Source organism: Geotrypetes seraphini, chromosome 3, assembly GCF_902459505.1.
Source record: "Geotrypetes seraphini chromosome 3, aGeoSer1.1, whole genome shotgun sequence".
NCBI lineage: Eukaryota > Metazoa > Chordata > Amphibia > Gymnophiona > Dermophiidae > Geotrypetes > Geotrypetes seraphini.
The window spans coordinates 335,204,143-335,222,437 of NC_047086.1; the positions used below are offsets into that span (position 1 = coordinate 335,204,143).

The following is an 18,295-nucleotide window of genomic DNA, read 5'->3' on the forward strand; positions in this document are numbered from 1 at the left end:
GCCCGAAATTGGATCAGCTACCCTCCCTCATCCCACTTTCCTCTGGCACCAATCTGCAGCTTGAGCACTCTAGCAAAGTTCTGGGAATCATCACTGACTCCACATTGTCCTTTAACGACCACATCAACTCCCTAGTAAAAAAATGCTTTTTCAATCTTCATATGCTAAGGAAAGTCAGATCCTGCTTCCACCAACAACATTTCGCTGTCATTGTCCAATCCATCATTCTTTCCAGACTTGATTACTGCAACTCCATCTACCTAAGCCTAACAAAGAAAAGTCTTATCAGACTTCAGCGGATTCAGAACACCGCAGCTAAACTAATCTTCGCAAAAGGCAAATTCGACCACGTCTCCCCGCTTCTGTCTAAGCTTCACTGGTTCCCAGTCTTCCTCAGGGTTCGCTACAAATGCGCCTGTCTTACCTCCAAATCTCTTCACGGCATCCTCCCTCCCCTCTTTCCTCTATCTTGGCTCTCGAGTACTCACTCCACCAGATCCACTCAGAAATTCAAACTATCCTTCCCTTCTCTAAATGGCATTTCCCATACAGGAAAACTTGGAACATCCCTCCTCTTCAGGATCACCGAGCTGTGGAACAGCTTTACTGCCCATCTTCGGAGTTCGACCTCCCTCCAACACTTCAGAAAACATCTGAAAACCTGACTTTTCTCCAAAATGTAACTACCCCCTCCCTCCCCCTCTCTCCTTCCTGTTTACCAAGCCCTCCTTCCTTCCATTGGAGTTCCTTTCTTTGTTTGTTTGTTTGTTTTTAATTCCTGTAAACCGAGTCGAGCTCCACTTCCTTGGAGATGACGCAGTATATAAACTTAAGGTTTAGTTTAGTTAGAAGGGGAAAGCCGACAGTCGACCGTGCGAGACAGTCAATAGTTCGGGAACCGGTATAACCGAAGGACACTGTGCAGGAAGATAGAAGGGAAGACTCACCAGATCACAGGCAAGACAGATCGAAAGGGACACAAGAGAGAAGGAAATGCAAGAAAGGAACAGGCCGCAAACTTGAGTATATGTGCACGAACGCAAGGAGCCTAAGGAATAAGATGGGTGAATTAGAAGCTATGGCACAAAAAGATAACGTGGACATCATCGGCATCACAGAAACATGGTGGACTGAGGAAAACATCTGGGACACTGTGCTACCGGGATACAAACTAAACCGCAGAGACAGAGTGGCTCAAAAAGGTGGGGGCATTGCCATATACATCAAAGAGGGAATTGAATCTACTGGAGAGAACACGCCACAACAGATGGATAAGAATCTCTATGGGCCAAAATTCCGGGAACAAATGGACTGGAAACAAAGATCGGCATCTACTACCGACCCCCAGGGCAGTCTGAAGAAATTGATGGAGAAATGACGGACGAGATTAAACACAACTACAAGGGAGGCAATGCAGTTATCATGGGTGACTTCAACTATCCAGGGATAGACTGGAGCTTAGGCACCTCCGGCTGCATTAGGGAGACCAAGTTCCTGGATGCTGTAAGCGATTGCTTCCTGGAACAACTTCTCAAGGAAAATACAAGAAGAAATTCTGGACTTAATTCTAAATGGACTATGAGGAACGGCACAAGGTGTAGAAGTAGAAGGGATGCTGGGAAACAGCAATCACAACATGATCTGCTTCGACCTGGAAGCAGGGGCGAAACATGGGTCCAGAACGACGGCCACGGCACTGAACTTCCGAAAAGGGAATTACGAATGGATGAGACTCATGGTGGGGAAGAAGATTAAGAAGAGGATAAGCACTGTAAAAACGCTAAAGCAAGCTTGGTCCCTTTTTAAGGACACAGTCACCGAGGCGCAAAATCTATATATACTGCGTATCAACAAGGGATCCAAGAGGAAAAAGAACAAGGAACTGGCGTTGCTCACTGTAGAGGTGAAGAAAGCGATCAGAGACAAGAAAACTTAATTTAAGGAATGAAAAAGGTCAAGAATGGACGAAAACTGGAATAAGCACAAACAACATCAACGCAGATGCCATAAGGCGGTAAAAGGGGCCAAAAGAGATTACAGGGAAAAAATAACCAAGGAGGCGAAAAACTTTAAGCCGTTCTTTCAATATATTAAGGGGAAACGACCCGTGCACTGTTTTCAGACGCTGTTCACCGTAGCACTAGAGCTGAGCATCAGCCCAGAAGTTTATAGGAAGTCATGTCAGTTACATATGTAACTTCAAATTAATGCCAATTAATGCTTGTTAAAGCCGATTATTGATACTTATCACCAACTGAGTACCAATTAACTTGTTATAGACGTAAGTAATGCTGTTCTATAATACGGTACCCTCGCCCTCCTCCAGTGCTATAGAAGTGTTAAATAGTATTAGTAGTAGTTGACTCTATTTCCTCAGGTACAAAATTAAGCCTTAAGGGAATAATGTACCTGAATGTAAATCACCTTGAGCTAAATCCAATTAAGAAAAAAATTAAATTAAACTGCTGCAGGATTCCATTTTGCAGTTTACATGTAAGCATATATTGGCGCTGTTCCTCTGAACCTTTATAAGCCTTTTGGAGAGGAGAGATTTAAGATGGCGGACTGACCTGCTGCTTGCGTTTTGCAGTGAAAACGCTGCTGAAGATTTGCTTTGGGAATTTGGTTCTTTCCTCGTGAAATAATCAGTAAGACTCATATTTCTTTGGTCTAAAATTCAACCGAACTGCAGTGCTTTGTATCGATTGTAACTTACTTATCATACTAGAGTTAATACCCATATATAATGAATTATAACAGTCCAGGTGGAACAGCACCAACATCTGGACCAATACAATAAAATGATGAGCATGAAAATAAGATATAACTAGCCTTAATTACCTCAAACAAGAGAGAGATTTCTTCCATACATTAGAAACTTGAGATTTAAATGATAAAAGAGGAATCCAGTACTACTCCCAATACCTTAGACATTTCTTCAACAAGCAAAGACACTTCCATCGGCTTTTCCACTACCCCCCTTTTTTTGACAGTAGTATAAACTGTTTGATTAGTGGAAAGACCTCTGAACAAACTAAACATAGTTTAGCTAAGATACAACACAGACTCTGAGTTATGAGCTAGGAATGATCCTTTGTTTAGTCTTGCGGCTGAGCAATATATGATGCAATACCCTGTCAATGAGCCCCCATCAAGGGCATGATGAAATCAATGACACTCACTAGAACAGTGGTCTTCATTAGTTTTTAATCTGGGGCCATTTTGGGTTTTAATGATCTGAAGGAGAGTTGATAAATATCTTCCAGGGGTCCATGATACTGTTGAATAGTGCTGCCCGATTCACTAATTCTTTTTCTTTATGCCTCCTAAAGCAGGAGTGGCAGTGCTCTGGCAGAGAAAAGCCTATCCTAAGCACTGTCTCTTGTTGGCCGTCCACTGCCATTACTGCTCCTGCTTTAGGAGGCCCAGTTTGGTTGGGAAGTGCTATATAGGGGCATAGGCACCAGCACTGTGGGTGCCCAAGAACCCCCAATATTTTGGTGACCTCACATAATACGTTGCCCTTGGTCCTGTGGCTTTAGGGGGCTCCTTGAAGACTGGCATGTTTTCCCCTTCTCTCCACCGTCATCTGACATCCCCTGACATAATAATAATAATAACAGTTTATATACTGTAGGACTGTGAAGTTCTATGCGGTTTACAATGATTAGAAAGATGCTACAAATTGAGTAGAACTTACATAGTTCCCCTCCCAATACACTTTCCTTTTTCTGTCCAAAGCCTGGGTAGAGTGGCAGAGTAACAGAAAAAAAGCAGAAAGACATTGGGGGCTGCTATTGGACCCTGGGCTTGCACTGAAGAACACTGCACTAGAACAAAAAGATTACAGCTCCTACTTAAAACAAAAACAAATGTGGTTTTCATAGACCTTTGTCCCCTTGTGCAGGGCTGATCCCTAATCAGATATACAGTATAGTCGTTACCTGATTGTCTTGTGCCAATCAATAGCCAGAAAGAGTAATTTAGTACACTTGACCTTTTGGTATTCAGAGAGAACTGTTTTTAAGACGCAACATGCAATAATCCTACAGTTTAAGTTAAACGAGTTACTTTCAGGCCATCCAGTGTTATGTGACAGCTGCAAAATCAGTCCCTTGTCACTGAATTCCCTTTTCTTGCAAAATTGTCACAGGAAGATAAAAGGGTTGAGGTGAAATATTTGTGGGCTGCCACCAATACTCCATCTAAGGATTAGCAAGGTACGTGCAGATTTTTTCTCATGTGAGCTACAATTTCTAAAAAAAAAAAAAAAAAAAAGTTTTTATATGATCGACAAGTTCTAAAAATCAACAATTTTCCAGATTTACAAGTAATAAATAATGGTGGTAGTAGTAGTATTTTCCTCAGCAACAGCAGCAGATGAATCCAGAGACTAGTGGGATAGTACACATCTACCAGAAGGTGAAGATAGAGAACTGATTAACAGGTAGTCCTATTGGTTGGCACCCTCCCTGTATCCTCAGTATTCTCTATCTCCCAGCAGGTGATGGTCGCTGTTCCATGAGCTCCTGGAGTCTGGTTGGATTCTTGTTTATTCTGATGTTGACAGTTTCTCTCATCAGATAGATCGGGGTGTTTGGCTGAGCGGTGCCAACTTTGGGAGTCACACCTGGGCCCCCCCCCCCCCCCCCAGGTCCCTGCTCCACCCTCCTTTCCAGTGGATTGAGGTTTATTCCTGGTCCTCTGTTTTCTTCTTTCCCAGCAAAAAAAAACCAAAACCCCTATTAAGAGGCCAGCGTGCTGTTGCTGGACAGTGCTTTGCTGTTTGTCCCAGTCTGATACTACCAGCCTTAACAACGGTGGATTCAGGTGAGATTGCTTTTCTTTCTATTTCTTGGTGTTTTTTGGGTCTGCCGGTTTAGTCGCTGGGGTTTTTTGGCCACGAGGTTTGATTGGGGCATCTGCAGTACTCGGCGGTTGTTCGTTATGGCAACAGAGGCAGTTAAGAGGTGTTCCTGCTGTGGGCCTTTGTTCGGCAGGGTATACAGACGCGGTGGGGGACGAAGTGCAGCTCACGCCTGATGTGGCGGCTATTTCCCGCGCAGTTGAAGTCGGCCCTGATTCTCCCGTGCTCGCGGCTGCTTCCGATCCGCTTCAGTGCATGTCGGCGGCTGCACCGGCTGTTGGCTGTTTTTCTTCGTCTTCTTCCTTTGCGGGCCCGATTTTTGAACAGGAGCAGACTTTTTCGATGCAGGCCCAACTGAATCCGGTGGCATTTTCCCTGGAGTTCATCATGTTAATGCACAGGGCCTTTTTGATGCAGAAATCTCAGCCTGCTTAGCGCCAGGACTGTATCTTAAACCGGGGGTCGGTTCTTCATGCCAGTGGACCTCCTCTGGAGTCTCAAGCTGCTAAGAGGCGAAGGGTGGCGCCTGTGGACGGCGGGGACCTTCCCTCAGAATTCGCATTCCCCCTGTCTCATCCATATTCTCTGGAAGACGGTGAGGTGGCAGATTTTGAGCTTGAGGATGCACTGGCTAGGGAAGTGGATGATCCTTCCGTGCTCCGGCTTTTTCATAAGGAGGAATTGCCATCCTTTATTACCAAGGCTCTGCAGTGCCTTAATATTTCTCAGCAGGATACGCAGGCGTCGGGTACGGCTAATCCTCTTATGGCAGGCACGAAAAAAACGGCTAAAGCATTTCTGGTGCACGAAGCAATGCTTGAGCTTATTTCTGCGCAGTGGGACACGCCGGAGGCTGGTCTCCAGGTGGCGAAGGCTATGTGCCAGTTGTATCCCATATCTCAAGATGAGCTGGACAGGTTTAAGAACCCCAGGGTGGACGCTTTGGTGGCTGCAGTTATCAAGAGGACTACCTTACTGGTGGAGGGTGGTATAGCCCTCAAAGACATCCAGGATAGGAAAATTGAATCTTCCCTTAAGCTGTCCTTTGAGGTAGCGGCGGTTACCTTGCAAGCGGCAGTGTGCAGTTCCTATGCGGCATGGGCTTGCCTGCAATGGGCTCAAGGTATGGCTGATAAAATGATGGAGACAGGGGTGCCTGTGCCAGCCGACTTTTCAGATTTGGAAACGGGTCTAGCGTATAAGGCGGACGTCCTCTATGATATTATTCGGGCTTCAGGGAAACAAATGGCTCTTTCTGTTGTTTCTCGACGATCCTTGTGGCTCCGTCACTGGGCGGCGGATGCAACTTCCAAGCTTAGGCTCGTGCGGCTTACTTTTAAGGATCGGCTGTTATTCGGTGATGACTTGGACAAATTGGTTAAGGATTTTGGGGATACCAAAACGCAAAGGTTACCAGAAGATAAACCTAAAGCCCCTTTGAGAGTGTTGTCTGCCAGAAATCGTTTCAGGGATGTTAGGAGATATAGGCCTGGAAAGCCGTCCTTTCCTCGGAGGTCTTCCTATACTTCTAGGCCTAGGTTTCCACCGAAAAATTCCTTTCGTCCTGCAAAACCCCAACTGCCCTGCCAGCCCGAACCTCGGTCTTTTGTAATTCCCAATGACGGGAGGTCGGCTCCCTCCGTCGTGACCAATGGGGGGCGGCTGTCTTCCTTTCTGGCGGAGAGGGCCCGGATCACGTCTGATCGGTGGGTTTTGGACATTATTCAAGACGGTTACAAGTTAGAATTTTCCTCTCCCGTCACAGATTCTTTCTTGGTCTCCCCTTGTACGGGGGCTGCCAAGAGAGATTCGGTGCAGTGCACTCTTCAAGTTCTTTTGGAGATTGGGGCAGTTATTCCTGTCCCTCTGGCAAAGAGGGGGCAGGGGAGGTATTCCATTTACTTCATCATGCCCAAAAAAGGGGGTTCGGTCAGGCCTGTGTTGGATCTTAAGAAGGTCAATCGCTTTCTGCGGGTTTGGCATTCCGGATGGAAACAGTGAGGTCGGTCATTGTAGTGATTCAGCCGGGGGAATTCCTGACGGCGCTCAATCTCAAGGAGGCTTATCTGCACATCCCCATATGGCCATCGCATCAGAAGTATCTTTGTTTTGCAATCCTGGGTCAGCACTATCAGTTTCGAGCCATGCCGTTTGGACTAGCCACAGCTCCATGGACGTTCTTGAAGGTCATGGTTGTGGTGGCAGCTTTTCTTCGCCAGGAGGGAATTTGAGTGCATCCTTACTTGGACGACTGGTTGATCCGGGCGTCGTCCAGACAGGAAAGTTTGTCGGCGACCCAGAGGTTGATTTCTCTTCTTCAATCCTTGGGATGGGTGATCAACTTTCCAAAGAGCTCTCTTACTCCGTCCCAGTCATTGGAACATCTGGGGTTGCTGTTTGACACAGAGGTGGGGGAAAGTGTTTCTTCCCTGCGACCAGGGATAGAAGTTACACTCGCAGGTTCGTCTGCTTCTACAGTCGCCCAGGCCGAGAGTGTGGGATTATGTGCAAGTTCTCGGCTCGATGGTGGCTACGCTAGAAGTGGTCGTGGGCGCGCTTTCACATGAGACCACTGCAACAGTCCCTTCTCTCTTGATGGTCCCCAGTGTCTCAGGATTACAATCGTTGTCTGCAATGGACGCCACAGGTGTCACTCAGCATGTCTTGGTGGCTCAGCGATCTCAATCTGTTCAAGGGCATGCCTCTGGCGACTCCGGATTGGATGGTTATTACGACGGATGCCAGTCTGTTGGGCTGGGGAGCTCACTGCCATCAGTTCACAGCGCAGGGAGTCTGGTCTCCAGAGGAGGCTCAGTGGCCCATCAATCTTCTGGCATTGAGAGCAACCAGGCTAGCCCTTCAAGCATTCCTGCATATGATTCGGGGCCGTCTGACGAGGGTTTTTTTAGACAGTGTCACGGCGGTTGCATATATCAACAGGCAGGGCAGTACACGCAGTCCTTAGTTGGCGACAGAGGCGATGCTTCTCCTTCAGTGGGCAGAACTTCATCTTCCTCTACTGTCGGCGGCTCACATTGCAGGTCAGGCTAACATTCAGGCGGACTTTCTCAGCAGAAATCTTCTAGATCCCGGAGAATGGGGACTCTCCGCTCAGACGTTCGACCTCATTGTGTGACGGTGGGGTCTACCGGACATAGATCTCGTGGCCTCGTCCAAAAATGCAAAGCTTCCTCAGTTCTTCAGCAGACACAGGGAGCAGGGGTCAGAGGGGGTAGACGCGTTGGCTCTGGCTTGGCCTCCGGGTTGTCTCCTTTATGTATTTCCTCCTTGGCCAATGATAGGGCGTGTGTTGCATCGCATAACTCGCTTTTTGGGTTCGGTGATCCTGGTAGCTCCGGATTGGCCACGTTGTCCTTGGTATGCTGACCTGGTACATCTATCGACTGGCGATCGGTTGCCCTTTCTGGTGATGCTGGACTTATTGACTCAGGGTCCCATCACCATGGAAAATCAATCCCGCTTTGGTCTTACGGCCTGGCTCTTGAAAGGTCACGGCTGAGACGTAAGGGTTATTCTGAACCGGTTATTTCCACTCTTCTTCAAGCAAAAAAGAGATCAACCTCTGCCTCATATGCTAGAGTCTAGAGGGTTTTCGATTCTTGGTGTGCTGCTCAGGGTCTGTCGCCCTTCCAGGCTTCGCTTTCTAACATTCTTTCCTTTCTTCAGGATGGAGTTGCCAAGGGATTGGCCTTTAATTCTCTTAAAGTTCAAGTGGTTGCTATTGCTTGTTACATGGGCCACGTGGCGCATTCTTCCTTGGCGTCTCAACCTGATGTGGTTCGATTTCTGAAAGGGGTGCAACAAATTCGTCCTTCTATTAAAAAGATCTGTCCGGAGTGGAGTCTTAAAGTAGTCCTTGGTGGATTACAAAAGCCTCCCTTTGAGCCTTTGTCCAAAGCGACTTTGAAGGATGTGACGTTGAAGGCGGTTTTTCTTGTCGCGATGGCTTCAGCTAGGTGAGTGTCTGAGTTGCAGGCATTGTCTTGTAGAGATCCTTTTTTGCGCATTTCGGATTTGGGTGTGTCGGTGCGGACTGCTCCGTCATTTCTTCCTCGGGTGGTCTCCACCTTTCATGTTAACCAGTCTCTCTTTCTTCCAGCCTTCAGAAAGGAGGATTGGGGGGAAAAGTTCTCTTCTCTGCGGTTCCTAGATGTTATACTGAGGATACACCTGTTAATCAGTTCTCTATCTCCTCCTACTGGTAGATGTGTACTATCCCACTAATCTCTGGATTCATCTGCTGCATCTAGAGGAAAGAAAATTAACAGGTAAGAACATAATTTTTCCTTTGTGAGCAACCATGTAAAATCTGTGAGTGACACTCCTAGAATATATGATCATGCTTCCTTTTGCCATTGCAAGGCAGAATAGTGCAAAGTTTTTAAAGCAGCTTAGCTTGTTTCTGAATTAATAGAAATATGTCAATCAGATAGCTTTAAAGCAGGGGTGCCCAATACGTCGATCGCAATCGACCAGTAGCTCAGGAAGGCAACGTGAGTCGATTGCGGAGCCCATCCCGGGCTCCGTGATAGACTCGTGTTGCCGTCCTGATCTACGGGCCGATCAGCCTTCCTCTCCAGTGTTCTCCCTAGGGCCTTTTAGCTGGGCGGTCCGCCCAGCTGTCATCTGCCGCTGCTAAACATTAAAAAAACGGCTTGGAGATTTCAGCCCGTATCGAACTTATGCTCCAGGCTCTAACGTGTGCATGCCGGCTTCTCTTCTCTTCCCTCCGAAACCGGAAGTTATGTCCGGGGGGGGGGGGGGAAAGAAGGGAAGCCGGCACGCACATGTTGAGAGCCCTGAAGCAAGCGTTCGCTACGGGCTAATGCGGGAGACAGGTTAGTGAAGCATTTGTTCTTCTTCCTGCCGGGTCCTGCCTACTTTCTGCTTCCGCGAAGGCAGGACCTGGCAGGAAGAAGAACAAATGCTTCACTAACCTGTCTCCCGCATTAGCCCAATAGGTTGATCACGATTTTGGGCTGATCATCCTTCCTCTTCCCGACGGCAGAATTGACGTCGGGGAGAGGAATGCTGTTTGACCGAAGCAGGGAGAGCTTGGGGCCTGTTATTGGTGGCGTTTGGGTCCTGGTCCCCGATGGCAATGGCAGTGGCAGTGGCTTGGGGGAGGGCAGGGAGAAAGAAAGAAAAAGGGCAGGCAGGGAGACAGAAGGAAAGAAGAGAAACAGAAAAAAAAGAAAGGGAGGCAGGGAGAAAGAAAGGGCAGGGAGAGAAGAAGAAAAAGTTGGGGGAGGGAATGAGGTCTGGAGGAGAGGAAGCATACAGGCTAAAAGAAGGGAAGAAAGATTGGATGCACAGTCAGAAGAAGAAAGTGCAACCAGAGACTCATGAAATCACCAGACAAGGTAGGAAAAATGGTTTTATTTTAAATTTAGTGATCAAAATGTGCCTGAATTTATATCTGCTGTCTATATTTTACACTAAGGTTCCCTTTTACTAAACCGCAATAGAGGTTTTTAGCGCAGGGAGCCTATGAGCGTCGAGAGCAGCGCTGGGCATTCAGCACAGCTTCCTGCGCTAAAAACTGCTATCGTGGTTTAGTAAAAAGGGAGGGGGGTATATTTGTCTATTTTTGTATGGTTGTTACTGAGGTGATAGTGCATAGAGTCATCTGCTTTGACCTCTTTGAAAAACCCTGGAATAGGAATGATAATTAACATTTTCTATGCGTACAGTGTGCTTTGTGGTTTTTTATTTTTTATTTTATTGTTGGTAGATCATTTTGACTTGGTCATTTAAAAAGTAGCTCGCAAGCCCAAAAAGTGTGGGCACCCCTGCTTTAAAGAATCTGTTTGTCAAGGAGGGGTAGCTGTTTTCTATTTAGCTAGAATTAGCCTCTACTTGGTTACAGTGTCATGAATTCAGATTGCAACTATGTAACCTCTTCCCCTAGTTCTCTACTTTTAACACTTTCACTGCTAGAGGCACTAGCTGTAGCTTCTTCCACATCCACTACATGTGTGTTTTGAGCCTGGCTACTGTTGGGTAATGACTGAAATGTAATTCTCCCAGGAAATGTGAACAGTGTTATATAGGATTCCTAACCTTTGCATCTCTGGAATCAAACCCTGCTGCTTCATTTAGAAGAGTAAAGCGGCATGGATTTGGTATACCGCTTTTGTGAGGTACAAGCAAAGTAGTTTTATATTTATTACATGCAGATATTTTCTCTGTTCCTAGTGTGCTCACATTCTAAGCTTTGTACCTGGGGCGGTGGAGGAGTATGCAGCATTGCCTACCCTAACTCCTAGTTTAACCTAGAGTTAATAGTAATATGAAAACACTCAGATGGAAAGGCATATAAAGCAACATAAAACTCTAAGCTCTTTTTAAAAGTGGAATTCTTTGTATTCTATATGTGCATTTTCATTTTCTGGAAACTTACCTGGAATTTGTGAACTTCCTTAGATCCAGCGAACTGGGGACTAACTCGTTGACCAGACCTGGACAGCCCACACTTACTCGTGTGCCTCCACCTATCCTACCAAGACCTTCACAACAGACGGGAAGTGGGAGCAGCTTCAGCAGCTTCCGACCCACCTACAGCTCCTTTCCTCCAGCCTATAGCACTTACGGTAGTTCGTTATATGGAAGTTATAGCCCATACAGTTATGGCGGGCTGGGGTATAGCCGCTTTCGGACAGATGACCTTCCTCCCAGCAGGTTTGTTCAGCAGGCTGAAGAAAGCAGCAGAGGTGCATTTCAGTCCATCGAAAGCATTGTCCACGCTTTTTCCTCTGTCAGTATGATGATGGATGCTACCTTTTCAGCTGTCTATAATAGCTTCAGGGCTGTATTGGATGTAGCAAATCACTTCTCCAGATTGAAAATACACTTCACTAAAGTCTTCTCTGCATTTGCTTTGGTCAGAACTATCAGATTCCTTTACAGACGGCTCCTGCTGCTGCTGAGACTCCGCAAGAGCTCTGAAAATGAAGATTTGTGGGCAGAAAGTGCAGGAACTGTGGCTCGGATTGGCCCTGAAGAAAAGTTAGGTAACTCTGCGAAATCATGGCCCATCTTCTTGTTCTTTGCTGTGGTTCTTGGTGGTCCTTATCTCATTTGGAAACTGTTGTCTACATGCAGCGAAGAGGAGATCGGTAAGAAGGATAAGAGAACCTATATATAATCTGTTGTGCTCTCCATTGGTTTCTGTTCATCCCCCTCCTTTCACACATGTGCTTTAGGTTTCTGCTGTAAGACCCTACTAGTGGAGGGACAGCTAATTATCATAAAGATCTTGGTAGCTCAGTGTAGTTGATGGTAGCAGATACAGGCCAAATTAGCCCATCTAGTTTTACATAATGATGAACAAGACTGAGGTGGGTCATAAATAATTTGCTTATGTCTTGATTCACCCAATTTGTTTGTTTGTTTTTTTTGGGGGGGGTTTGCCTCTAAAGAGAAAATAGTGGGGAAAAATAAAGCAGCAGCTGTTGTAAAAACAGAAATGGCAATAAAAGATTCAGTTTTTGCATAGGCATCATCACATAGACATTCACTATTATTCTCCAGTTTGTTCACATTCCTATAAATGTCATCAATTGCTACCTGATTGAGCATACCCAAGTACAAGGCTTGGGACCCACTTGTGTAGGCATCTCTCTCTCTCTCTCTCTCATGTTCCTTTTCATTGTCAAAATTAATGGTTATATGTCATCCTCTTCCACAGATTCTTTTCATTTCAAGGTCTATAGAAAGGGGGGGGGAGAGAAAGAGAGAGCAAAAGATAGTACTGGTCTACAGCAAGGAGGACTTATTCATAATGCTGCATCAGACCTACCATACACAATACCTCCATTTACATTTGAACAGAAATAGTTTTCTTTTTATTTAATCCTACGTAATGCAACATACTGCTGGTTCTGGTTGAACTAATACTAGGTATAAAAACAATACCAAAAGTTTTACAGGCAAGAAATCAGCTTACACCTTCTACTGCTCTCTCTAATGCTGATGGGATAGACACAGGGTTGGACATTCAGTCGGGTATTCAGGATTTCCTCAATGAATATGCATGCAATCTGTTTGCATGCAAATAGATCTCATGCATATACATTGAGGAAATCCTGAAAAACCACTTGTTTAAAGCCCCCAAAGATGAAGGTTCCCATCCCTGGGCTAAAGCATGTGTTGACTCCAAGCATAGCTACAGGACCTGAGTATTGAGGCATTTGAAAATGTAATGCATACATTTTCATAAGAAAAGCCATATTGGGTCAAACCAATGGTCCATCTAGCCCAATATTCTGTTTCCAGCAGTAGTCAATCCAGCTACAAATAGATGGCTGAAACCCAAATAGTAGCAACAATATAATACAGTACAATCTTTATTTGTATACCACCAATACTTCATAGAAGTTCACAGGGGTTTACAGACACTAAAATAAAATAAGTAGCTAGGTACTATTGAACTTCCCTCACTGTCCCAAAATGGGCTCACACTCTATAGTACCCCAGAAAACTCTATCCAATGTCAAAGATAAAAAGGGAAAGAAGAACAGTAGAAAAATATAGTAAGTATCAAAGACTCGGCCACAATCCTTTCCAATCTCCAGATAAGCCAGGAAACTTCATTTTCTTGAATTATTCCCAGCCTGCTCCAAAAACAGGATGAAGAAACTATGGGCTCCTTTTACAAAGCTGCGTTAGGGCATTAACGCACGGAATAGCACCCACTAGACGCACTAAAAACGCATGCACACTAGACGCATGCACTAAAAACGCATGCACACTAGACGCATGCACTAAAAACGCTAGCGCACCTTAGTAAAAGGAGCCCTATGAGTTGTCTTCAAATGAAGAGGTTGGCTGGAAGCCTAAGATAAACAGATTCTGATTGCAGTATTAATTTCTCTCCAAAATACTTGCACCACCAAAAAGACAGCTAACAGGAGGATGACCCCAGATCCCAGTCTACACCAAAAAGGCAGAAAACTAAAACCAATCTAAACTAAAATACCCAAGAGGAAAAGTGTAAAATATATGATAGTGTATAAATAAAGTAACAAATAGAAGTTAAAGAAGAAAAAATAATTTTTTAAAAATAAGCATAACTTAGCAAAATAGAACAAACTCATAATAAAATAAAATATAGTTCCAGTCTGTAAGGAAAAAAGAGCAAAACCTTAGTTCAATTTAAATAGCATGCCACAACCATGTCAAGTCCATGTGAAGTTGCCAGAGCAATGAAGAACACAAGTGGAAAACCATGGACCATCACTACCAAATTGATGACAGGAGACAGTTCCAGGTTGAGACTTTCTAAGCAAGGCCATGAATGATATTCACCAGTAGCAAAGACAGCAGACCCTCCACTGACATCACCATCAGTCAGCCTCCACCGCATCACCAGATCTTCCGACATCAGGTCAACTCAGTGGGCTGCCACCAAAGCAGACTTCGCCTAAGCATGAAGGGCAGGGCCAACACCGTGCCTTGTAACAAAACAGCAACATGTGTGCTACCGATCCCAGGGCAAGCAGTGGCTTCCCTCATGTCTGTCTGAATAGCAGACTATGGATTTTTCATACAGAAACTTGTTCAAATCTTTTTTTAAACCCAGCTAAGCAAACTGCTGTGACCACATCCTCTAGCAATGAGGTCCAGAGCTTAACTATTCTGTGAGTGAAGAAATATATCCTATTTGTTTTGAAAGTATCTCCATGTAATTTCATTGTGTCCCCTGGTCTTTCTAAAAGTACATTCTACACCACTCAGGATTTTGTAGACCTCAATCCTATCCCCCCCCAAGCCATCTCTTTTCTAAGCTGAAGAACCCTAACCTCTCTAACCTTTCCTCATACAAGAGGAGTTCATTTCCTTTATCATTTTTTTTGCTCTTCATTGAACATTTTCTAATTCTGCTATATCTTTTTTGAGATAACGCCTACTAGAACTGAGTGCAGTACTCAAGATGAGGTCACACCATAGAGCGATACAGAGGCATTATAATATTTTTGGTCTTATTTAGCATCCCTTTCCTAATAATTCCTAGGGTCATGTTTGCTTTTTTGGCAGAGGATTTCAGTATAGTATCTACAATGACACCCAGATCTATTTCTTGGGTGCTGACTCTTAAGGTGGACCCTAGCATCGGGTAACTATGATTTACATTATTCTTCCTGATGTGCATCACATTGCATTGGTTCACATTAAATTTCGTCTACCATTTGGCTGTCAGTCTTCCAAAGATCTTCCTGGAATTTTTCACAGTTCTCATGTATTTTGATAACATTGAATTGTTTTGTATAATCTGCAAATTTAATTACCTCATTTGTTCTGATTTCCATATCATTTACAAATGGTTTATGATTTATTATTCCTTGTTATACCACTTTATCCAACACATGAGCCAAAGCGGTGTATAAATATTAAAAAGATTTTTAAGAAAAGAACATATAGTGATAGGAAAGTAAGCACAATCACACACACAGAAAATAAAATACAGTAATTAAAAAAAAAAAAAAGGAGAATAAATAAATGTGTTTATCTTAGTTTCCTCAGGCAGCAAGCCAGAGTTAAAGAATAGAAGTAAATCAGGAGGGTCTAAGGCTGAAAGCTTTTTTGAAAAGGAGTGCCTTCAACATATTTTTAAACCTTGAAAAATTGTGATTCCAAGCAGATATACGGGGGAATATCATTCCAAGATTTGGGAGCTAGGAAAAAGAAGGTGGACTTCCTAGTAGATTCATAATGTGCCTGACGTGGACCTGGGAACGCTAGATTCCATCGAGAGAGCATAATAGGGGGTGTAAGGCAAGACTAATGTGGAAAGATATCAGGGGCAGACCAGTGTGGAGTGTTTTATGTATTAAACACAGAATTTTAAAGAGAGTACAATAATGTAAGGGCAACTGATAGTTGTAGGAACAGCAGGGCTAGCTTATTGAAACATTGCACGTGGTACAGTAGGCACAGAGCTGTGTTCTGTAAGGTTTGTAAGCATTTCAATTGAGTGATGGAGATTCCTGAATAAATAGAATTGCAATAATCTACTGTAATTTGAAGATAGTGAGAGCACTATATGAGAGTATGCAGTGAATTGAAATCAAAGAATGAACATAGTGACTGTAGCTGATGTAATCAGTTGAAACCTTATTGAATGGTGTGTGTGAGATGCACTTTAAAAGACAGTTGGAAATATGTTAAATAGCACTGGGCCCAGTACAGAACCCTGTGGTATGCAACTATTTACCCTCCTCCATTGAGAAAAATGGCCATTTAACTCCACTGTCTTCTGTCCAGAAACTACTTCTTAATCCTCAACAGAACATTGCCTCCTATCCCATGACTTTTTAATTTTCTCAGGAGTCTCTCATGAGGAATTTTGTAAAAAGCTCTCTGAAAATCTAGATATACTACATCAGCCACTCACCTTTATCCACATGTTTATTCATGCCTTCAAATAAATGAAGCAAATTAGTGAGGCAAAACTTCCCTTGGCTGACTCTGTCCCATTGTGCTATTTTTGTCTACATGTTCTGTAATTTTATTCTTTATAGTAGTTTCCACTATTTTGCTCAACACTGAAATCCAGCTTACCGTTCTATAATTTCCCAGATCACTCCTGGAACCCTTTTTTAAATCAGTGTTAAATTTAAAAAAAAAAAAAAAAATCAGTGTTAAATTGGGGGCGTGGCTTGGACACGCATGAGGAAGGTCGGCTAACAGAAGAGCTCCCTGAAAAAAGTCCTTGAAAGAAAAAAAAAAGTTACTAAAAGTGGAGATTTAAGAATTATTTAATGATAAATAAAGAAAAAAACGCGATGGCTTCAGGAAAACAAAATAAAAATGATTTTGCGGTCTCGGGAAGCAGCAAGAGAGCAAAGCCTGAACAAGAAATAGGATCAAAAACAGGAGATCCAGAAGTAATGAAAGAATTGAAAGAAATCAAAGAAATGCTTTTACTTCTTACTAAAAAAGTTAACAATTTAACTGAAGATGTATCCACGTTAAATAAAAAAATGGATTTAATGGAGTTAAAGTGCAATGACATGGAAGAAAGATTAATAACAGCTGAAAAAGAAATTTCTAACAACATAAATGAAAAAAAGAAAATTGATTTACTTACTACAGAGTTGGAGGATCAATCGAATCGTGAAAGAAGGAGTAATATTCGTCTGATTGGTCTCCCGGAAGGAGCAGAGAAAGGAAATCCGGTGGCATTTATAGAAAATTTACTACCTAAACTACTTCCTCTAAAAACCAAGTACCCCATAGAGATTGAAAGAGCATATAGAGTGCCTACAAAAAGATCAGGAAGGTATCAAGGACCGAGGCCACTGATCTTTAAACTGTTGCGCCACCAGCAGGTTATAGAAATTTTTCAACTTGCAAAACAAAATAAAGGATTACAATTTCAAGATGCCCGCATTCATTTTGTTCCAGACTTTGCAAAAAGTACGGCGATCAAAAGAAAAAAGCTCCTGGACTTGAGACCACAACTAAGAGAAATGGGAGCAAAGTTTGGTATAGTATACCCGGCTAATATGAAAGTAACTATTGCAGATAAAACTTTAACTTTTGACAATGCAGAAGAACTACAAAAATTTATACAAAGCCAAGAATTACCAATGTCACCTTAATTTCTCTTTATTATATGTTATATTATTTTAACTGGAAAAACTTTTATTTTATTTTATGATATACACTTATTAAAATAATATTGTTTACCCATAGCAACGATTTAGAATGTTTTTAACCTTATTCAAAATTACACTTCAACGTTCTTTATGCTAATGATATGGCCTGGCTAAGTATTCCATAATGGAATGAAACAGTTAAGGCATCAGCTGAATTCTATTGATCTCAATTATAATTTTTAATATTAGGAAAAACTGTATGCGAATTGATTGTAGGATGGAGCTTCCTTCCTTTAAAATAGCAGTAAGACTATTTGAACTATATGCATGTGACTAATTTAACCCCTCAAGCAAATTGAAAAGATAATCAGTATTTCAACATCTTTACTATTCTTTAATACTACAAATACTACAAATCCCAGACATCAATGCGAAAGAATCTGCGAATAAGAAGACTTCACGAAACCGGAAAGAGGAATTATAAATAGGAGATGTTATTTCTCGAATGGATATTAAAGAATTACTTCGCTGTATAACAAACTATTAAAATAAAATATGAATGGAACAGAAACAAAGACCAACTTATATCTTAAAATTGAACGACGAAGAAAAATAGAAATCACCTGGAATACAACAAAATGTGATAAGAATATTGAACTGGATATAAAAATACAAAGAGGCGGTGAAAGAAGAAGGAATGATTTTCTACGAAGAAGGAAGTACTGAACATTAAATATTAGTAAATAAAGAGCACGATATAAGAATAAAAGAGACTTCTGCGTTTGAAGGGGGGGAGCTCTGGAAT

General features: G+C 43.1%; 1 protein-coding gene across 2 annotated transcripts in view; it reads left to right on the forward strand.

Moving 5' to 3' along the window:
* The window catches only part of PEX13 (peroxisomal biogenesis factor 13), a 36,358-nt gene that overhangs the window by 3,940 nt on the left and 14,123 nt on the right, over positions 1–18,295 (forward strand). For both annotated transcript variants that reach the window (XM_033937080.1, XM_033937078.1), the window contains exon 2: positions 11,315–12,006. In XM_033937080.1, the coding sequence (XP_033792971.1) occupies positions 11,315–12,006 (692 nt within the window). The remainder of the gene's footprint in view (positions 1–11,314; positions 12,007–18,295) is intronic.